The 23983-nt window shown below is 38.4% G+C and overlaps 2 protein-coding genes and 1 long non-coding RNA gene across 4 annotated transcripts in view; 2 read left to right on the plus strand and 1 right to left on the minus strand.

The window, feature by feature from the left end:
* Positions 1 to 21813, plus strand: part of LOC134731186 (uncharacterized) — a 75027-nt gene extending 53214 nt beyond the window's left edge. Inside the window, exon 3 of one of the 2 annotated variants that reach the window (XR_010113321.1) lies at positions 20494 to 21813. This is a non-coding gene — a long non-coding RNA (uncharacterized LOC134731186). The remainder of the gene's footprint in view (positions 1 to 20493) is intronic. The other variant, XR_010113320.1, reaches the window with a different exon arrangement.
* LOC129393303 (RNA polymerase II subunit A C-terminal domain phosphatase SSU72 like protein 2-like) lies at positions 14046 to 15493 on the plus strand. The gene has a single exon (XM_063608072.1). The coding sequence runs from the start codon at positions 14148 to 14150 to the stop codon at positions 14730 to 14732; it is 585 nt and encodes a 194-aa protein (XP_063464142.1). The 5' UTR covers positions 14046 to 14147; the 3' UTR covers positions 14733 to 15493.
* Positions 21814 to 22436: 623 nt separating the features above from the next.
* Positions 22437 to 23621, minus strand: LOC129393326 (RNA polymerase II subunit A C-terminal domain phosphatase SSU72 like protein 2). Its single transcript, XM_055093881.2, has one exon. It carries the CDS (start codon positions 23619 to 23621, stop codon positions 23037 to 23039), a length of 585 nt encoding a protein of 194 aa, XP_054949856.1. The 3' UTR covers positions 22437 to 23036.
* Between the last annotated feature and the right edge of the window lie 362 nt (positions 23622 to 23983).

The following is a 23983-nucleotide window of genomic DNA, read 5'->3' on the forward strand; positions in this document are numbered from 1 at the left end:
GTTTATTTCTATCAATCCTGTTAGAGTGAATTTAGTCATTTCTAGGATTTTTAACAGCCTACAATTTCAATCAACAATTTTGTTGCTTCTCCTGAAGAGAGTATAGTGGTATGTGATGTATTTTATGTCATAGAGCTTTTTTTTACATGGGAAATAATAGTGCAGTTTGTGGTTTTATGTTGTCAATGATCATTTTTCTCTCCTCTTGTTTTAACCTCTCAGGAGCATTTGAAGATACTTTACTGTTCTGTCCTTGAATTATCTTCTCAGCTTTTATAGTATCAACTTGCTCCTATACCTCTCCAACAGTTTTCCAAGATTCAATCAGAAAAAAATCCATAAATCATATCTTCAAATCTTAACATTTGCATACTTGACCCTACATGATTAGATTTCTATTCACCTCATCTACTTTATCTTCTGCTTCACCTCCACAAATACTCTGCTACAACCATTTCTATTCCTTGAACTCCTTCATCTAATTTTAGAAGTCGGCTTTTTGAAATTTCTTTTTCCTGTGCCCCAAATACTCTCACTGCCTTTTTTTCTATGGCTTACTGCTTATTAGATAAGTTTCAGTCCACATATCCTGTTCTCAGTGAAAAGTTCTCTGGCTAGCCAATTTTGATTACATATACCTAAATAGGGAATGAAAGATTTTCAAGCCAAAATTCATAAAAGAACAACATCACAGATCAACCTTCGATGAATGGGGGAGTTTAGCCACCCATTCTCAGATCAGGCAGCTGGGTTCTAAAATAAGTTTTCAGCATTTATGTTAATCTCTTTAGAGATACCCCTGCTTTATTTTAACCTTATTAAAATGTTGATTATTTTGCCTAAAACTAATCTGTACCCTAAATCCTATACTAACTAAATCTTTTCACTTGTTTGTTGAAACACCCCATTGTTCCTCTGGTCTCCCTCTTTGCAATTAGTTAAAAAACAAAAACAAAAACAAAAACCAAGACAACCCTGAATTTGTTGGATGACAAGCTTCTGTCTAAAGTCATAGATTGATTGGGCTGGGATAGTGTCATTGATATCTAACCTACTCCATTCAGGATTCTACTCAGGCTGAAATTTTTTTTGAAAGCTAAACATTGCCTTGGGTACTTTGATCATGTACTTCTAGCTCTTGGAAGAAGGCCATCATTTTTGCAGTAATAACACCTCATTAAGAAATTTCTCCATTAAGAAATTATAATTTTCATTATGCAAAAATTTATGATTTAAATTATAACTCGCACTGGCATCTTTAATTTGACAATTTTTTTATTTAATTATTTTTAGTATAGTTGACAAGCAAAAATGATCCTAGCTTTCATAACATGTATTAACAATTTGTATATATTCTACCTGGCCAAGGGCATGTCAAATGTAAATAAGAAAACTTTAAGTATCTATCCCATATAAAAAAGTAACATAGAGCACATACAAAAATTTATGAATAATCATGTTTATGACAAGTTTATTGATACTGGCAAATCATCTGAAATAAATATTCAATAAGAATCTATAGGTTGGCTAAAATGATATATTTTGCAATATATTGTTTATGTGAAAATCTGTTAGGCAGTATTAAATAAAGTTAAATAAATTTGTGAAGTTTATTTTGTGCCAAAGGAAATTCTTGTCATGTAACATTAAGTAAAAATATACTAATCATTATACAATATAGAAATACATGAAAATATGATTAAATAATGAAATGTTTTCAATATTAATAATTATTTTTATGAGTGTAATTGTTGGTAATTATAATATTATTACATTATATTTTTAAATAACATATTGTTGAAATATTACATATATCAATTTAAAATCTAAAATAAATGGAATAAAGACAGAGTAAGTAATAGACTTATATTAGAATCAGAACAAATCCTGAAGTTAAAAAGAGAAGGGAAACACCCAGAGAAAATGTTTGGTGACTTGACTATATAAAATGTAGGTCCTCCTATATAACTAGAATTAAAGAACGGATAAAATAAGGAAATTCTTGTAAAAAAGATTACTTTTTGGAAAAAGTGTAAAATGTGAAATACAGTAGATGTTAAATATGAAAAAGTTACACTGGTAACTAATTATGATAAGCTCTTAAATTGTAATTTGCCGCTAGTTAAAATATGTTTCAAGTATGATAAATACTTGTTAAAAATATGTGTAAAATAATAGGGTATAAATTATTGAAATAAAAATGTTTGATTTCCAAATGCATTTAAAAGTTCAAGTAAGAGATAAACAGAATGTACCATAAACACAAGAGTAAAAAAAGGAAATTCTTTGTACATTTAAATATTTTCCAAATAGTCTACAATGAGAATTTCATACTTTTGCTGTTTAAAATGAAAAATTATTTTCTTGATTTAGTAACTGTTATGTTAGTAATGATAGTAGATGCAATAGATACTAGGGAAACAACAAACATTCACACACACAAATGCTCATACACACGAAAAACATATAACAATATACATTAAAATTTATTAAGAATGGATATCTAAGAACATCAAGAATTGGTAACCTTTATAATCATTTTATTTCCATTATTCTGTATTGGCTATTCTTAAAGAGTCACCATGATTTCTTCAAGTAAATAAATTTTATATTATTTTATTATAGAAAGTTTCAAATATACAGAAAATTAAAAAAAAATTATGACGACCAATTATATAGTCAACCACCAAGATTCTTTCATTAAATTTTAACTCTACTTGCTTTATCATATGAATGTTCCTTGATGTATGATGAGGTTACGTCCCAATAAAGTAATCATAAGTTGAAGATATTTAAAGTAAAAATGTATTTAATATACATAATCTATGTCATATTAAATCCAAGTAAGATTACCCCAATATGAATTATAATCACACTGTCAAAGTTCAAAAATAAAGATTCTGAAAGTGGCAGGGGAAAGAAACAAATAACTGATGAAAGAAATTGAAGAGGATACCAAAAAAAATGGAAAGATATTCCACCTTCATGGATTGGAAGAGCCAATATTGTTAAAATGTCCATACTACCCGAAGCAACCAACAGATTCAATGCAATCACTATCAAAATATCAATGGCATTCTTCACACAAATAAAAAAAATCCTAAAATGTATACGGAACCACAAAAGACCCAGAATAGCCAAAGCCATCCTAAGCAAAATGAACAAAACTGGGAGAGCCACATAACCTGACTTCAAATTATACTACAGAGCTATAGTAACCCAAACAGCATGCTATTGGCATGAAAACACACACATAGACCAATGGAACAGAATGAAGAACACAGAAAGAAATCCACACACCTACAGTAAACTCATTTTTGACAAAGGTGCCAGGAACATACACTGGGGAAAAGGCAGTCTCTTCAACAAATGGTGCTAGGGAAACTAGGTATCCACATGCAAAAAAAAAAAAAAAAAAAAAAAAAAAAAAAAGAAACTAGGCTGTATCACTGAATCTCTCACCATATACAAAAATCAAATCAAAATGGACTAAAGCGTTAAGTCTAATACTTCAAGCTAAGAAAGTACTACAAGAAAACATTGGGGAAACTCTCCCAGGCAATGGTCTGGGCAAAAATTTCTTGAGCAATACCCCACAAGCACAGGCAACCACAGCCAAAATGGACAAATAGGATGACATCAAGTTAAAAAACTTCTGCACAGCAAAAGAAACATTCAACTAAGTGAAGAGACAACCCACAGAATGGTAGCAAATATTTACAAACTACCTATCTGAAAAGGGGTTCATAGCCAGAGTATACAAGGAGTTCAGACAATGCTATAGGAAAAAAGTCTAAAAATCTGATTAAAAAATAGGCAAAAGATTTGAATAGACATTTCTCAAAAGAAGACATACAAATGGCAAATGGGCTTATGAAAAGGTGCCTCCTATGAAAGCAATAGCATTGCTCGTCAGAGAAATGCAAATTAAAACTACAATGAGATACCACCTCACCCCAGTTAAAATGACTTTTATCCAAGAGACAGGCAATAACAAATGCTGGTGAGGATGTGAAGAGAAGCAATCTCTTGTACACTGTTGGTGGGAATGCAAACTAGTATAACCACTATGGAGAACAGTTTGGAGGTTCCTCAAAATACTGAAAAGAGAGCTACCATGGGATCCAGGAATCCTACTGCTGGGTATACACCCAAAAGAAAGGAAACCAGCATATGGAAGAGATATCTGCAGTCCTATGTTTATTGCAGCACTATTCACAATAGCCAAGATTTGGAAGTAACCTAAGTGTCCATCAAGAGATGAATGGATAAAGAAAATCTGGTAATGTACACAATGGATTACTATTATTCTAATATTCAGTACTAATATTCAGCCATGCAAAGAATGAGATCCTGTTGTTTGTGACAACATGAATATAACTGGAGATCACTATGTTAACTGAAATAAAGCTTGCAAAGAAAGACAAACATTGCATATTCTCATTTATGCTGGATCTAAAAATCAAAACAACCGAGCTCATGGACATAGGGAGTAGGAGGATGGTTACCAGAGGCTGGGAAGTTTATTGGGGGTTGGGGTGGAGGTGGGGATGGTTAATGGATACAAAAAGTAGAATGAATAAGACCTACTCTTTGATAGCACAAAAGGATGATTACAGTTGACAATAATTTGATTGTACATTTGAAACACCTGAAAGAGTAAAAGTGAATTGTTGGTAACACAAAAGATAAATGCTTGAGATGTATACCTCGTTCTCCATGATGTGATTATTATGCATTACATGCCGGTATCAAAACATATAATGCACCCCATAAATATATACACCGATTATTTATCCACAAAAATGAAAAATAAAAACAAAAGAAGAAACAGCACCAATATACAACCTACCATTTTACCTCAAGAAAATAGAAAAACAAGAGCAAACGCAAAAGTAGTACTCCTTTTTTTACCTATTAAACTAGACTACTTTATATTGTTTAAAGATAAACAATAGAAGAGAGACATGAAAAGAGGAGTTGATTTGTTGAAAAGATAAACAAAATTGACAAACCGGTAATTAGACTAAGAAAAAAAGAGAAAACTAATAAATAAAATGACAGATGAAAAAGGAGACGTTACAACTGATATCGCAGAAGTCATAGAGGATCTTAAGACTATTATGAACAATTATACACCAAATAATTGGAAAATAGAGAAGAAATAGATAAATTCCTGGAAACATAGGACCTACCAAAATTGCATTATGAATAAATGGAAACCTGAACAGACCAATAATGTGCAAGGAGATTGAATCAATAATAAAAGTAAGCCATCAAAAAAAACTCAGTACCGCACAGCTTAATTTTGTCAAATATTTACAGAAGATTTACTACCAATTCTTCACAAAATACTCCAAAAAACTAAAGAGGAGGGAATTATTCCAAACTAATTCTACAAGGTCAGCTGTACCCAGACACAAAAACCAGACAAGGTCCCAAAAACAAAAGAAGAAAAACTACAGACCAATATCCCTGAGGAACATAGATACAGTAATCCTCAATAAAATGCTATCAAACTGATTTCAACAGTCTATGGAAAAGATTGTTCACCATGATCACGTGAGATACATCCTAGGAATGCAAGGATGGTTCAAAATATGAAAATCAATCAATGTGATACATTAAATTAACAGAATGAAGTAAAAATATAATCATTTTAATAGATGCCTTAAAAGTGTTTGACAAAATTCAACACTCTTCATGATAGAAACTCTGAACAAATTAGGTGTAGAAGGAATGCATCTCAACACAATAAAGGTCATATATGACAAACCCTCAGCTAACATTATACTCAGTGGGGAAAAGTTGAAAGCTTTTTCACTGAAATCGGCAACAAGACAAGGATGCCTAATTTCACTACTTGTATTCAACGTAGTATGGAAGTCCTAGCCAGAGCAATTAGACAAGAGAAAGAAATAGAAGGCATCCACATTGGAAAGGAAGAAGTTAATTTTTCCCTGTTTGCGAATAACATTATCTTATATGTAGAAAACTCTAAAGACTCCACCAATAACTATTAGAACTAATATGCAAATTCAGTAAAGTTGAAGGATAAAAAGTCAACAAAAATATTAGTAGTCTTTTTATATGTTAATAGCAAACTATCTGAAAAAGAAATCAAGAAAACTATCCCATTTACAATAGCTGCAAAAATAAAATAAAATACCCAGACATAAATTTAACCAAGAAGGTGAAATACCTCTATGATGAAAAAAAAACTGATTAAAGAAATTGAAGAAGACACAAAGAAATGAATATTACATATTAATAAATTGGAAAAATAATATTGCTAAAACATTCATACTACTCCAAACTATATACAGATTCAATGCAATCACTATCAAAATACAAATGACACTTTTTTACAGAAATAGGAAAAACAATCCTAAAAGACCTATAAAACCACACAAACCCCCAAATAACCAAAGTAATTTTCACCAAAAAGAACGAAGTGGAAGGCATCATATTACAGGGCTGCAAAATATGCAATAAAGCTATAGTAACCAAAACATCATGGCACTAGCATAAAAACAGATACATTGACCAATGAAACAGAAATAGAGAGCCTAGAAATAATTCCAAGCACTTAGAGACAATAGATTTTCCATCAGGTAAGTCACCAAGAACACATATTGGGAAAAGGAGTCTCTTCAGTAAGTAGGATAGGAAGAAGTAGATAGTCACATGCAGAATGAAATTAGACCCTTATCTCACCTTATGTATAAAAAAGGTCAAAGAAAATTAAAGACCTAACCATAAGACCAGAAACCATGAAACTACTAGAAGAAAATATAGGGGAAAGGCTTCAGAGATTGGTGTGGGTAAGGATTTTTTTTTGGATATGACCTCAAAATCAAAGATGACAAAAAGCAAAATAGACAAATGAGATTACATTCAAAGAAAAAGATTCTGCACAGCAGAGAAAACAATCAACAAAGTGCAAACACAACCTGTAAAGTGGGAGAAAATCTTTGCAGTCTATACAACTGATATGGCATTAATATCTAAAATTTATAGGGAATCCAAACAACTTAATGACAAGAAAACAAACAACACTATTTTAGAAAGGGCAAAACACCTGAGTAAACATTTCTCAAAAGAAGACATACAAATGGCCAATAGGTCAATAGGTGTATTAAAAAATGTTAAACATCACTGATGAGCAGGGAAATATAAAGCAAAGCCACAATGAGATATCACTTTGCACCTGTCTTAAGGGCTATTATCAAAAAGACAAAAGAACAAATAGTAAGGATGTGGAGAAAAATGAACTCTTACACACTGTTGGTGGGAATGTTAATTAGTACAGACATTATGGAAAACACTCATTTGCCCTAAAGGGGATTGCAGTCTGTTAGGAGACAACCCGGCCAAACAGTTACATACCACGTTGTTTGAAACACATCAACAACAAAACACCACCACCAAACAAAACAGAAACAGGAGCAAATCTATTTTTTTAAAGAGTTGAGAAGAATAGCACAAATACATAAAATGAAAAATAAGAACAATCTTCAAAATAGAAAATAAATTTTATGATAAATTAGTATAAATAAGACTTCAAAAAACAAGATGTACAAATCGACCATAAACACATGAGATGATGCTCAGCATCTTTAGTCACCAGGGAAATGCAAACTAAAATCCCAAAATTCCACTCAGAAACACTAAATGGCTAAAATAGAAAAGATGAGAAAGAATGAATGTTGGTGAAGTTGAGGAACAATGGGGACGCTGATGCTGGGAATGTAAACTGATGAAACCACTTTGGAAAAAAATATTTGGCGATTCTTAGGAAGTTCAACATATATTTATCCTATAGCCCAGACATTTCAGTCTTAGGTACTCACCCAAGAGAAATTGGTTGCTTGAGGGCCTGAAAGGAGAACTGGCAAGGGGTGCTTTATGAGTGTTGTGAGTTAGGCCCTGGGCTTGCGATCCGAGGAGGGAAGTGGAGAGAGGCTGATTTTGGTATCCTGAGATCCTTCATGGACCCAAGAAGCCAAAGTGAAATCCTGAAGTGGGTTGTAGGGGACCAGGAAATTCAAAGGCTTTCTTTAGGTGCATCTGAAGGGATCTGCTGCTTGCTTTGTTCTTTCCTACCAGACTTGGGCCAACAGAGACCACTTTGTCTTCTAGCATCTCTGGGACTGCTCCTGTTAGGGGAAGAAGGTATCTGAGTTACCTAAGGTGAATCCATACGGGTCTGCAGCAACCTCAGTTCTTATCTCTTCAGAGCAGCAAGAATTCGACTAAGAGGCATAAGGCAAAAAAAGACCGAGGCAAGTCTCAGAGCAGGAGTGGAAGCTTATTAAAGAGTTTTAGAGCAGAAAGTAAAGTACACTTGGAAGAGACTCCAGTGGGTGACTTGAAGGACAAGTGCCCTGCTTAACCTTGATCCTGGGACTTTATATTCTGGCGCATTTTTGGCATATTGCACCCCTTTCCCATGATTCTTCCCTTAGGGTAGGCTGCCCACCTGCTAACAGCCTCCTTATGCTTGGGAAGTGAGCATGCGCAGTGTGTTTAGGAAATTGTACTCATGTCCATCTGAGGCTTTCTTCCCTTTTCTGGTGGAATGCCTCCGGAAGGTCATACTCTGCCATTTTCTCTTAAGGCACATGCCTGGACTCACTTGCCCAAATCCTGAGATTTTATTGGAAGCTGATTACCAGTCTCAAGTGTTTTTATCTGTTTGGGAAGTTGCCTCTCCCTGGTGCCCGAGTTCAATGAACACTTGAGTGTGGCAGCTATGGACCCTCAGGAGATTGTCTTTCCTCACTGGCTGCCAAGTTCTCATTTTTAGAGAGGCAGTGTGGTAAGTGCCCAACCATCACTTGCTGGTCGCCTGACATTCCTGGTGGGTTGGGGGTAGAGCCCACTCCTGCCTGGTTCATGTCTGTCTAACTACCTGTAACACTCCCATTTGGAGTCCAGGAGCAACTTGAGCGTCAGTGATAAAGATTCTGTGTTAGCAGGCCCAGCAGTCAGCAATGATGAGTCAGAAGAAACTGAACACTTACCAGTGACATGCAGAGGGGAGGCAGAAAGATGAGAACTTGGACAAAAAGCACATTCTATTAAAAAAATGTGAGGGGCCAACACTTTCTGAGGCCAAAACACGATTTCTCTTATAAACAATTTAGTGAGTGAATTGAGATCCAAATTTGATTTGACAAATACTTCAAAACAAAAAGCAGAAATATATGAAACCATGAGGAAAAAGAAGGGACGTGGCAGATAAATCAAGAATAACAAAATATAAATTACTAGAATTTCACAAGGAGTAAAAGGTATTCGTGGAAGTAAGACAATAATTAAAGAATAGTAGATTATTTCTTGAATGTAATAAAAGGCTCACTGTTTCAGGTTAAACCATGCTTTCTCAACGGGAGTGATAATGTCCCTAATGGGGCAGAATCTGGTTCTTGGGGAAGTAAACAGAAATCTCACTCCCTTTATGTACAGAGCACAGATGCCGTACATAAACAAATACACAATATATCTATGCTATTAAAATTGTATGGGGAAGCGATTAGGGAAAAATGTCTAAGAAGGCTCCTCAAGTGGGGGTTGATTAAAACAACGGGGAAATACTGGACTTGAGTGATGAGAAAAAAGAAACACTGAGGCATCTGTCAGTACAAATGTTGTACTCTAAAGAGAAAGAGAAAAATCTGACAAACAAACATACAGTTAAAAAGAACACATTATCTACAGAAGAAGAATGATGCTGGAATTAGACTTTTTATCTCCAACGCTGGAACGGACAGTGGCATAGCAGTTAAGGACTACTGAGAGAAAGGACTACAGCCCCACAATCCTGTACCCAGCTGAGATGTGGCCCCTCTGTTAGGTTGAAGGAAAGATACACAGCAATTCAGACAGTTTATCTCCTGTGTCCCCCAACAGAGAAACCTATTTGAGAGACGACTTTCCAAACATTATCACTTATGTGAACCTGAACAACAATTGGTGGGAATGTGAAGAAAAGAAAGGAAATGGAGGCATGTACTGAGGCTGGGACTAAATATTTCAATAATTTCTTATGTGTATAACAGAAAAAGAAGTTTAGACTTCAGGTAAAGTTCAGTTGTAAATAAGCACTCAGAAATTGAAGGAACTATCTGTGAGATACATTTGACTAAGACTATTGAACTAAAATTAACAAAATATCCTGGCAAAACCTGGAAGTTAGGAATAGGGGATCAGTGAAAAGTGAAAACGAATTAAGAGCATTGCAAAACTCTTGTTTTCAAATAAGTACTAGAGAAATGTGTTCTGATCAGGAAGGCAGAGAAAGCGCAGGTAACCATTTAATGGGGAGGGTAATCCAAGTTAAATTTCAAGCTAAGTACAAAATGGAGTATATAACAACTTGATAAAAACCAAGGGCAGAAATAACAATATAAAATAAAGAAGATGTGAGGAATGTACAGTAAAAAAGTCATTACCCCAAATATGTATACACTAAATTCTAGCATGAAATAAATTTTGAAATGTGGGTGGGTGAAGGGATCATAGGAATAAGAAATAAAATCAGGATGAACATAATCCATGCGCAGAGATTTTGATTCACTTGGTCTGGGGTAGGTCCCAGGCATTGGCATCTTATAAAAGTTTGGTAGAAAGGTCTTGAAATATCCAGCCACAGTTCACAATCACTGAACTGGAAAATCACTCTTAGCAGATTCCAGAACTGGAACTGTTATTGATGCCTGTGTCTCGAGGTGCCTAGAAGCCAGAATACCTTTGCCATGTTCTCCCTCAGAATCTTGAGATTTATTTATTTTTGTTCAGGTCCTGTATAACTTGTGATATCGCAAGAGCAGCGGAAACATTTTTCTCTGTCTCATCACGTTGTTTTTCTAATACACTTCTCCAGGTTTTGTCTTGGGTGTGTTCCCCTATACTGGACTTACGTAGTCAAGAAGTCTGGTGCTTTGAAAAGCAATTAGTGTTTAAATAAATTATGTCTACTTTTATGTCTCTGAGTCGGTACTCTACCATCAGCTCAACATCTAATCCAATTAACCACGTACTGTTTCCCTGGATTTTTTCGTTTGTCTCACTTTGTGCCTTCACTTGGAGGCAAAACATAATAAATGCCCTTGACATTTCCCCTGAGGACATAGGCAGTACCCGTAGTACTACCTCTTAGAAGTGTTTCAAGTAGAAATTCACTCATATGATACATTTAGTATTTCATACTGATCCTCCCAGTATTATCCTTTTATTTCTGTTGAAATTATATGCAACCACTTTGTGTATCAGTCTTCAAGGTTTGGTTTAACACTGTTTCTCAATTCTTTCAAAGCACACAAAACATCTTCCTTTTCAGTAACACTTATAGCTGGTCTCTGAGATTTTTCTTTTCTTCATTTGTTAGATTTCTTTAGGTCTCAGTCATTGAGTCTAATAAGACATTTCACAACATATTTAAGATCTGACTAGCTTTTCATTTATGTTGAATGTTTCCTCTCATTTGGTTTTTCAAGAAAATCCTGTTCATTCTCTATGCCCGAAGCAGTGCATTTAACAATTCTTCAGGTGCTTCTAATGTATAGTCAGGTTTCAAAAATCTCTAGGGAAGTTCTTGTAAAACTTTGCCTTTTGGAATTATTAGGAAGACTTTGAAAAACACAGATCTCTGGGCTTCACCACTAGAGTTTCTGATTCAGTCGGTTGAGGTCCAAATTTGCATTTTTTTTTTTTAACAAGCTCCCAATTGATGCTAATGCTGAGCACACACTTTGAGAAAGTTGAAGGTGTTTACTGATTTAAAAAATACAGTAAGCACTCACTAACTGTGGTTAATAGGTTCTTCAAGACGATGACTTCAAGCGAAATGATGTATAATAAAATCAATTATATCATAGGTTAATTGATATGAACGAGTCACAAAAACATCACCAAATTTCTAAATAAAGATTCAACACACTTTGAATATTAAACCTTGAAATAAATGTGAGTTATGCATGCATTTAAGAAAGCTTAATAAAACCAAGTAAGATTATTTTTTACCCAATTTTCAGTGAATCAGTGAGTGAAAGTGGTCGTAGTTGTGGTAAGTTAAATCAAGGAATAAATGTTTGCAAAGAAAAAATTATAAGGAGCTCTTCCTACTACTACACAGTTAAAAACCAACAATGACAGACACGGCAGGCTGATCTATTTTGTACTCTGATCATTATTGTCTTGCATTTGTATGATTTCCACATATTTTATGAATTTTTATTTTTCAGTAATTTGTATTCATTCATTCATTTTCCAATCCGCTGATTCCACTTTAGAGTGGCAGGTGGCTGGAGCCAATCTCGGCAGCTCAAGGTGTGAGGCAGGAACCAACGCTGGACAGGACCCCATCTGGGGTTCAGGGCACACCCTCACACTAGGACCATAGAGATGTCAGTTCACCTGATGTGCACATCTTTGGGATGTAGGAAGAAACAAGAGTATCCAGAGACAACCCACACACACATAGGGAGAATATGCAAACTCCACAGAGACAGTGGCCCCGCCAGAAGTCAAATTTTTTTCTCATTAATGTTATAATAAAATGATGTTAGGTGAGGCTGGGCACAGTGGCTCATGCCTGCAATCCCAGGACTTTGGGAGGCTGAAGCGGGTGGATCACTTGAGCCCCTGGGCTTTTGAGACCAGCCTGGGTAACATGGTAAAATTCCATCCTCTACAAAAGATACCAAAGTTACTCAGGCATGGTGGTACACACCTGTAGTCCAAGCTACTCAGGAGGTCGAGATGAGAGGAATGATTGAGCCCAGGAGTTTGAGGTTGCAGTGAGCCATGACGGCACCACTGCATTACAACCGGGGTGACAGAGTGAGACCCTGTCTCAAAATGAAAAAAGAAATAAAAGGATGTTATTTGAGAACCTGCTGTATTTGCAATGTAAGAATCACCTGAAGAAGGACATAGAAAAATACAATATATTGCTTTATAGATAGATTTTGTCACTGCACCAGGGCCAAAAGTGATGTCCCTGATCTGATTTACATTGAAATAAATGTGAGCCATACATACATTTAAGAAAAATTTATAAAAACAAGCAAGGTTATTATTTACTCAATTTTTGGTGAATCAGTGAGTGACAGCAAACAGAGCTCACAAATAAATGAATCCCAACTGGGTGGGGCCCCCTTTGTGGAGAGTTGCAGCTTTAGGAATTTAATCATCTTGATGATTATTTCGATTAGTTAGGAGCCCATTATCATAATCTAATCAACGATAAGGTGATTGATTATAAAGTGACATGATTATCCTTATTGTTTGGAACCCCTTTCATAATTTTAAAATCTCTTCATTTTCTTAATAAATTTTACAAACTTTTAAGGAAAATAATTCTAAACATTGTATTTCAGTACCGAAAACTAAGACACAACTGTACTTGAAGGCATATTAAAGTAGGCGGAGGCTTGCAGCAATTGCTGCCTTCTCTGAAGAATCATTATGATTTCAGTAATATCAAATGCAGAAAATGTTGTGTTGAATAACTCTTAAAATACCATAAGCAGATATGTTGTTGAGAATGGGATTTTTTTTGTATTGGTGAAAAATTTTGTGAACTTCTGGACAAAACTATATACAATGGTCCTGTGATTTATGCAATTGCATTTCTCGAACATTATGAAAATTAAAACAAGCAACAACACGTGTAATTTATAATTAAATAGGGTGCAGCCTTGGACATTGTCAACATGTTTATCATCCAATTTCATGTCTGAAGGTCAGTGGAGAGTCCTATGACATGCTTGCAGGTAGCTTAATTGTCTTGGCCGTTGTCAATAGCAGCCCCCATTCACTAGGAGAACCACCAGAGCAAACTCCAGATTTTAAATGAATCCAGACTGGGTGGTGCCACCTTTGTGGAGAGTTAATGCTTTAGGTAATTTAATCATCTTGATCCTTCTTGTGATGAGTTAGGAGACGATTATCACAACCTAATCAATCCAGAAGTCATGAAGTCTCCACCCACTAATTAAGGTGACTCAATATAAACCTGCCTCCTGTGCCTCCACATTAGCTCATTTGGAAGACCTGGGTATAGGTGGTCGTCTCCTCGGCTCCGAGTCCCTGCAGCAGCTGAGGTGCCTGTGTCTCTCTGGTTCCCAGTGGCCGCCATCATGCTCTCCTCCACACTCAGGGTGGCTGTGGTGTGCGTGAGCAATGTCAACAGGAGCATGGAGGCCCACAGCATCCTCAGGAGAAAAGGGCTAAGTGTCCGGTCTTTTGGAACTGAATCTCATGTGAGGCTACCAGGACCAAGACCCCATCGTCCTGTAGTTTATGATTTTGCAACAACATATAAGGAGATGTACAATGACCTCCTCAGGAAAGATAGAGAATGCTACACCCGCAACGGAATCTTACACATCTTGGGAAGAAATGAGAGAATCAAGCCCGGTCCAGAAAGATTTCAGGACTGCACTGATTTCTTTGATGTCATCTTCACCTGTGAGGAGAGGGTCTATGACACAGTGGTGGAAGATCTGTGTTCCAGAGAACAGCAGACCTTTCAGCCTGTGCACGTGATCAACATGGACATCCAAGATACCCTGGAAGATGCCACGCTGGGAGCTTTCCTCATCTGTGAGATTTGCCAGTGCCTGCAGCAGTCAGACGACATGGAAGACAATCTGGAGGAGCTGCTGTTGCAAATGGAGGAGAAGGCAGGAAAAAGCTTTCTTCACACCGTCTGCTTCTACTGAAGATCTGGGCTGGCTTTGTCCCCTTCCTCAGTAAGAACTTCGGCATGGGACTTTAGTCCGGATTTATTGTGAGAAGCATCTGCAAAGACCTTCCACTGAGTACTGTTTGTATTACCTTTGTACACATCACCTGGAAAGAGACTATTACCAAGAAAATATTTTACGGGAAATGAGAAGGACTAACATTTTTAAAAGCACTGAAAAATGCTTGGCATTGTTCTAGGTGCATTACATGGCATAACTAATTTAAAGCTTATATCATTCTACAAGGAAGCTAGCCCACCATGACGCCATTTTCCAGAGGAGCAAACCGAGCTGATAACGGGCTGCTGGAAAAATGATTTGTTTGAGGGTATTCAGCAGATAAATAACATTGTATAGATAAGCACCTTTTAAATAAACTTCCTTTTCTCAATTTGAGTGGTTTTTTATTAATTTTTTAACTTTTTAAGTTAGTTGAGACCAATGGAGTGTGGTATGTTAACTTAAATGTTGTTCTTCTTTAATAAGAGTATAATATTACATGTTTGAACAGATAAATGTTTTTACATATAGATTATATCTTTTTTACTAATGCTCACTTTAATAGGTAAAATCCAAGTTGGATAATCAACTACATATGATTGTAAAATTTGGAATTATCTGCTCAAATCATAGGTCATCAAATTAAATGAAATAAAAAATGTAAATAAAAAGTATATTCTTATTTCTGTTGGGGGGATTCATTTCAAGCCAATAAGCGACATGCTTCTGTTTAAACCTTATGAATTACCCTGAAAAAATAAAACCCCAAGTTGGATAACAAACCACAGATTATCGTAAAATTTTGAATTATCTACTCAAATAATAGGTCACCAAAGAAAATCAAATAAAAAAATTTAAAAAAATCTATATTCTTACTTATGTTGGGGGATGGATTTCACACCACTAAGCCACATTTTTTTATTTAAGGCTTATAGATTACACTGAAATAAGCAATCTCTCATATTGAGAGATTCAAATTGTATTAAATTTAAAATGTTTTTTGATTTGAGCATTGAGAACATCAGGTGATAAACCTAATGATGTTTTCACGGAGAAACAAGTGAAACACTTTCCATAATCCTTGGTAGTGGCACTAAAACATGTTCACTAATAGGAGAAAAAATAGATCGGAAGTAGTTGTTCAGAGTTGAATTAATTTACATGTTATCTATTGAATTAGACTTATTATGGCAACCTGAAATAACAGCAGAGATTGGCTTTCAAAAGATAATGAGTTTATTTAAATGAAGGATTGTAAACTGGAATGCACCAGGTATAAGAAGCTGTAGGTGCATCCTGAGAGTTTGGGGTAAGGGGAAACTTTTAAAGGCAAAAAGAAGTCCACAGAAACTACCTTAAACCAAAGTTCATTGGTAACAGAAGCTGACTGCAGGAGTTGGCGTTAGCTTCTTGGTGGAGACAGCCATTGCTAGGCATGTGTTCTTGCGAGAACATTTTATCTGGAATGCTGCAGTCTTGAATATAATGCAGTTACAGAAATATGTGTGAACATGCAGAATGAGCAAAGTGTGTAAGACCTGCCGGTGGTGTAAAGCATGTAGGATGTGCCATAATCTCTTGTGGGTTTTAGGGAGTCGTGATAGCTCTTATCTCAGATATACAGGCATGGGCTCCCCTCCTTCATGACCCTCCAGCTCCACTTCACCTGGATCTGACGATAGTGGACTTCATCTTGGCAGTAACAACTTTCACATTTTTGGTATCAGAAACTTCCAAAGTTTTAAGAAAATATTCTTTTTCCTCTTGCAGTGTAGGTAGCAGGAGGCAACTGGAAGTGGGGAAGCCACCTGGTAGAGTAGTTCCCAGAGGAGAGGTTGGGAGCTTGGGAGAGGGAAGTGTCTGTCAAAAGGCAGAAGAATGGACACATTGGAGAGGGATGTTAGAGCTGACATGAGAGACTTCTTGATGAGAAAAGGAGGACTTTGGAATCACTCTCAGATTTCTGACTTTAAGGGTGGCTGGGTCCAAATATATAAGTGAAAGTTTTGGAGAGATAGTTTCTGTCTATTCTGTCAATGTGGCTTAAGATAAGGCCATCAGCTGGCAGTGGGCAGTCAGGATCATGATTGGGGATGGGGTGAGGATATTTGGCATAGATAATTGTTTTAAAATATGGGAATACAAACCTGAGTGTAGGTTTTTGTGAGAGCTCTTCTGAAGATAAAAGTGAGACTGTCCCATAGATACTACTTTTTCCAGCCAATCCATTTGGAAAAACATGACAAGGTGGTTGAGTTTCTCTTTTCTCTGTGTTTGGACATGGACAATGCAAATGTGACAGAAGAGCAAGGTGCAGAAATGCTTCCGGAGTTTGAAAGGGTGTAATTATAGTGATAAACCATGAAAGCTGGTTTTGGACCAGAAAGGGTGAATAAGTAGGGATTGGGCTGGAATCCATGGGTTGTGGCACAATGCATGGTCAAACAGCCCTTAGAGTTTAAATAAAGAAGCAAAAGTGAATGGAAAGATGTGGTCTTATATTTGGGGCATGACTGTTTCAGATTTTGATCTAGTGGTGAGTTTCTTGATGACTATGACCATGGGTATCTCTGGTGGGGTGTAGACAGGTGCAATTGGAGAAGAAGTGAGAGTGTTGAGGTGCTGGGTGGATAATCTGTGTGGATGCTGGAATTGCTAAGAACTGTGGCAGCAGTTGGGTGTGAGGAAGCATGAGAAGTGAGAGCTAATATTATCACTAAAAATCCAGGGTGTGGGAAGTATGGGGCATGATTATATGTTGCGCAGATATGGTAAGCAGACTTTCTAGGTTGTTGAACACCTCTAGTATTGGTTTATTGGGTAGAGGGAGGGGAGCTGTGATTGATAGTTGTAATGGTGACCTCGCGTATCTGACTATATACTATGTAGAGTGGGAAATAAAGATTTAGATTTGCTGTAATGAAAATACAATGATTTCTTGAGGAAGTAGCCAGAGAAAGAGGCAAATGGGTGTTCACATGGTTATTGAAGATGAAAAATGACATTTGGATACAAATTTCAGGAAGATTTGAAGATGAATCTTAACTATAAAAGTGAGTTATGCCAGAAAGAAGGTTATTGTGATAAGGACCAGTGAAATGAACATTGCTTTAGGTGTGTCTGAGAAATTTCTATTTCTTGATTACATGATGTATGCCTTATAATAATTTCTTAAGCAACTCCTTTATTTTGTTTGGTTTTCTGTATTTGTGTATGTGTGTTTTTTCTTCCGTTTTAAAATTACCATAAGAAGACTAACAAAGCACTCAAAAAATGAGGGAAATACTTTGTTTCATAAAAATAACTTAACATTATAAATACGTTAATAGCTTTATTTGCAATTGTTTTATTTCCTCTCTTTTACTTCCTCTCCCTCCTCACTTTCCACGTCGAATCTTCTCCTTCTCCTTCTTTCTTTTTTTTTTTTAGTATTTCTTGATCATTTTTGGGTGTTTCTCAGAGAGGGGGATTTGGCAGGGTCATAGGACAATAGTGGAGGGAAGGTCAGCAGATTAACATGTGAACAAGGGTCTCTGGTTTTCCTAGGCAGAGGGCCCTGCCGCCTTCCGCAGTGTTTGTGTCCCTGGCTACTCGAGATTAGGGAGTGGTGATGACTCTGAAGGAGCATGCTGCCTTCAAGCATCTGTTTAACAAAGCACATCTTGCACCGCCCTTAATCCATTTAACCCTGAGTGGACACAGCACATGTTTCAGAGAGCACGGGGTTGGGGGTAAGGTTATAGATTAACATCATCCCAAGGCAGAAGAATTTTTCTTAGTACAGAACAAAATGGAGTCTCCTATGTCTACTTCTTTCTACACAGACACTGCAACAATCTGATTTCTCTTTCTTTTCCCCACATTTCCCCCCTTTCTATTCGACAAAACCGCCATCGTCATCATGGCCCATTCCCAATGAGGTGTTGAGCACACCTCCCATACGTGTTGGTGGCCTGGCAGAGGGGCTCCTCACTTCCCAGACGGGGCAGCTGGGCAGGGGCGCCCCCCCACTTCCCGGACGGGGTGGCTGCCGGGCAGGGGCTGCCCCCACCTCCCTCCCAGGTGGGGCGGCTGCTGGGCGTAGGGGCTCCTTAGTTCTCAGACGGGGTGGCGGGGCAGAGACACTCCTCACCTGCCAGACGGGGCGGCTGCTGGGCGGGGGCTGCCTCCTACCTCCCTCCCAGGCGTGGCGGCTGCTGGGCGGAGGGGCTCCTTACTTCTCAGCAGGGGCGGCGGGGCAGAGACACTCCTCACCTCCTAGATGGGGTGGCGGTCGGGCAGAGACACTCCTCAGTTTCCAGACGAGGTCAGGGCCGGGCAGAGGCGCTCCACATATCTCAGATGATGGGTGGCCGGGCAGAGACGATCCTCACTTCCAGGACCGGATGGCTGCTGGGAAGAGACGCTCCTCACTTCCCACACTGGGCGGCCGGGCAGAGACACTCCTCAGTTCCCAGATGGGGTTGCGGCCAGGCAGAGGCACTCTTCACATCTCAGATTGGGTGGCTGGGCAGAGGGGCTCCTCACATCCCAGACGATGGGGGGCCAGGCAGAGACGCTCCTCACTTCCCAGACGGGGTGGCGGCAGGGCAGAGGCTGCAATCTCGGCACTTTGGGAGGCCAAGGCAGGCGGCTGGGAGGTGGAGGTTGTAGCGAGTCGAGATCACGCCACTGCACTCCAGCCTGGGCAACATTGAGCACTGAGTGAGCGAGACTCCATCCGCAATCCCCCCACCTCGGGAGGCCAAGGCGGGGAAATCACTCGTGGTCAGGAGTTGGAGACCAGCCCGGCCAACACGGCGAAACCCCTTCTCCACCAAAAAACACAAAAACCAGTCAGGCGTGGCGGCGCGAGCCTGCAATCCCAGGCACTCGGCAGGCTGAGGCAGGAGAATCAGGCAGGGAGGTTGCAGTGAGCCGAGATGGCGGCAGTACAGTCCAGCCTCAGCTTGGCATCAGAGGGAGACCGTGGAGAGGGAGAGGGAGAGGGAGACCATGGAGAGGGAGAGGGAGAGGGCTGAGCCTCCTTCTTCTTCTTTTTTGAGACAGTCTCACTCTGTTGCCCAGGCTGGAGTGCAGTGGTGCGATCTTGGCTCACTCACTGCAACATCCGCCTCCCATGTTCAAGCAATTCTCCTGCCTCAGCCTCCCAAGTAGCTGGGAGTACAGGTGCACAGCACCACACTTGGTTAATTTTTGTATTTTGGATTACTGGTGTGAGCCACAGCTCCCGGCCCCATGTCCGATCTACCCCAAGGTGTGACCTGGATTGTGTAATCACCATGTGGCTTGTTTGTGGTTTTACACAAGTCTAATCCATGAAGCAGAGAATGTAATACTTCAAGCTCAGTCTGTTGGTTGAAGCGAGTCGTAAGGCAATGTCCCTGGATAGAAGGGGATGGGTAATAGACTGCACATCATGATGGGGGAATGGCACGTGTGTTCAGCAGAGAGAATGGCTGGCAGCTCTTTTAACAGATGGGCAACCATACCTGATAAACTATCAGATTGACAAATGTTCAAAAGGTTGACACTATACACTGCTGGCAAGTTTGTGAGGGAAAAGGCATGTTTGCCCGTCGTAATGAAAAATGTTACAAGCTCTATGGAGGGCATCTTGAATATCTAATAAATCTAAAAACATGTTTACTCTGTCTTCCAAGTAGCCTTATAAGTAGCTAGGACTCAGGTGTGTGCCACCACACTTCGCTAATTTCTCTTTTTTATTTTCTTGTAGAGATAGGGCTTCACTGTGTTGCTCAGGCTGGTCTTGAACTCCTGGCCTCAAGGCGATTCTCCTGCCTCAGCCTCTCAAGGTGCTGGGATTATAGGCATGAGCCACTGTTTCTGGCCTATACGTCTCTTTGACCACAGTAATCCTACTTCTAAAAATTAACCATAAGGTCTATCAGCAGAATTATCCGACTGAAGAAGTGAGAAAAAAAGAACAAAAAAGAAAAGAAAGAGATCCTCAGGTACTGGAGGAACAATATCAAAAGGTCTAACAGATGTGTAGTTTGGGTCTCAAAATGAAATGAGAGAAAGAATGGGACTGATTTTTGTTTTTGAGGCAATAATTGTGAAATTATTCAAATAAGGTAAAAAGCTAAAATATTACAGATTGAAAAAGCTCACAGAACTTCATGGAGGCTTAAAAACAAAGCAAGTTGTATGTAGATGCCTCCCAATCAAACTGAAAATTAAGACAACGGGGAAAAATTTAAATGTAGCCGAAGGAGGCAGGACAGAAAACACTGGTACCTTAGTAGCATCAAGCACACTTGATTTTGATTACTCTCGTCATCCTCCAGTAATACAAACAGGATTATCTGGAGAAGTTGTTGATTCTGAAGCTGGAAATATATAAGATGAACCTGGGGCATCTCATAATGCCAGAGTGTTTCCTTTTCCATGAAAAATGAAGTAAAACCAAACAAACACCACGATGGGGCACATGAAAGGGCCCAGGAGGCAACTGAAAGTGCTTGCGATGGCCAAAACAGAAAGTTTGAGCAACAAAACAAAGCAGGATTGAATTGTAACCCCACATAGAAAAATAAATATCCAAGATTCCATACTGCTATGAAGAAATAATTGAATAAATACATTAATGAGGGGGAGAATAGACACATCTGTGAGGAGTAAGTCCATATAATTTACATGGATAATCCACCCACAAGGAAGTAGGGCACAAGTCCTCACTCCTTAAATGCGGGCTGCACATAGGGACTTTTTCTAAACAGTCCAGCATGGAAAATGGGAAAAAGGGTAAATTCACAGTGGAGAAGGCTGATGAAGTGGAGCTGGAAGGTCATGAAGGAGGGGAGCCCATGCTTGTGTCTTTGAGATAAGAACTATCACAACGACTCTCTAAAACCCACGAGAGATTATGGCACGTCCTACATCCTTTACACCATCAGCAGGTCTTACACACTTTGCTCATTCTGCATGGCCACACATATTTCTATAACTGCATTATCTTCAAGACTGCAGCATTCCAGAGGAAATGTTCTCGCAAGAACACATACCTAGCAATGGCTGTTTCCACCAATAAGCTAATGCCGACTCCTGCAATGAGCTTCTGTGACCAATAAATGTATTTCAAAGCAGCTTCTGTGGACTTCTTTTTGCCTTTAAAAGTTTCCCCTTACCCCAACCTCTCAGGATACACCTGTGACTTGTTATACCCGATGTATTCCTGATTCCAGTCCTTCATTCAAATAAACTCATTTTGAGAGCTAATCTCTGCTGTTATTTTAGGTTGCCGTAATAAGTCTAGTTCAACAGATAACATGTCAATTAGTTTAACTATGAACAACTACTTCTGATCTATTTTTCTCCTATTAGTAAACATGGTTTAGTGCTACTACCAAGGATTATGAAAAAGTGTTTCAATTGTTTCTCCTTGAAAACATCATTAGGTTTATCACCTGATGTTCTCAATGTTCATATCAATGAACATTTTGAACCTAATAAAAGTTTCACTGTGAAACATCCATTTTTTTCAGTGTAATTCCTAAGGTTTAAACAAAAGCATGTCGCTTAGTGGCTTGAAATGCATCCCCCAAACAGAAATAAGAATATACTTTTTATTTACATTTTTTATTTCATTTAATTTGATGACCTATGATTTGAGCAGATAATTCCAAATTTTAGAATAATATGTAGTTCATTATCCAACTTGGATTTTACTTATTCAAGTGAGCATTAGTAAAAAAGATATAATCTATATGTAAAAACATTTATCTGTTCAAACATGCAATATTATACTCTTATTAAAGAAGAACAACATTTAAGTTAACATACCACACTCCATTGGTCTCAACTAACTCAAAAAATTTAAAAATTAAAAAAAACCACTCAAATTGAGAAAAGGAAGTTTATTTAAAAGGTGCTTATCTATACAATGTTATTTATCTGCTGAATACCCTTAAACAAATCATTTTTTCAGCAGTCCATTATCAGCTCGCTTTGCTCATGTGGAAAATGGCGTCATGGTGGGCTAGCTTCCTTGTAGAATGATATAAGCATTAAATAAGTTATGCCATGTAATGCACCTAAAACAATGCCAAGCATTTTTCAGTGCTTTTAAAAATGTTAGTCCTTCTCATTTCCCATAAAATATTTTCTTGGTAATAGTCTCTTTCCAGGTGATGTGTACAAAAGTAACACAAACAGTACTCAGTGGAAGGTCTTTGCAGATGCTTCTCACAATAAATCCGGACTAAAGTCCCATGCCTAAGTTCTTACTGAGGAAGGGGACAAAGCCAGCCCAGATCTTCAGTAGAAGCAGACGGTGTGAAGAAAGCTTTTTCCTGCCTTCTCCTCCATTTGCAACAGCAGCTCCTCCAGATTGTCTTCCATGTCGTCTGACTGCTGCAGGCACTGGCAAATCTCACAGATGAGGAAAGCTCCCAGGGTGGCATCTTCCAGGGTATCTTGGATGTCCATGTTGATCACGTGCACAGGCTGAAAGGTCTGCTGTTCTCTGGAACACAGATCTTCCACCACTGTGTCATAGACACTCTCCTCACAGGTGAAAATGACATCAAAGAAATCAGTACACTCCTGAAATCTTTCTGGACCGGGCTTGATTCTCTCATTTCTTCCCAAAATGTGTAAGATTCCGTTGCGGGTGTAGCATTCTCTATCTTTCCTGAGGAGGTCATTGTACATCTCCTTATATGTTGTTGCAAAATCATAAACTACAGGACGATCGGGTCTTGGTCCTGGTAGCCTCACATGAGATTCAGTTCCAAAAGACCGGACACTTAGCCCTTTTCTCCTGAGGATGCTGTGGGCCTCCATGCTCCTGTTGACATTGCTCACGCACACCACAGCCACCCTGAGTGTGGAGGAGAGCATGATGGCGGCCACTGAGAACCAGAGAGTCACAGGCACCTCAGCTGCTGCAGGGACTCCGAGCCGAGGAGACGACCACCTATACACAGGTCTTTCACATGAGCTAATGTGGAGGCACAGGAGGCAGGTTTATATTGAGTCACCTTAATTAGTGGGTGGAGACTTCATGACTTCTGGATTGATTAGGTTGTGATAATCGTCTCCTAACTCATCACAAGAACAATCAAGATGATTAAATTACCTAAAGCATTAACTCTCCACAAAGGTGGCACCACCCAGTCTGGATTGATTTAAAGTCTGGAGTTTGCTCTGGTGGTTCTCCTAGTGAATGGGGGCTGCTATTGACGATGGCCAAGACAATTAAG

This window comes from Pan paniscus, chromosome 9 (assembly GCF_029289425.2).
Source record: "Pan paniscus chromosome 9, NHGRI_mPanPan1-v2.0_pri, whole genome shotgun sequence".
Classification (NCBI taxonomy): domain Eukaryota; kingdom Metazoa; phylum Chordata; class Mammalia; order Primates; family Hominidae; genus Pan; species Pan paniscus.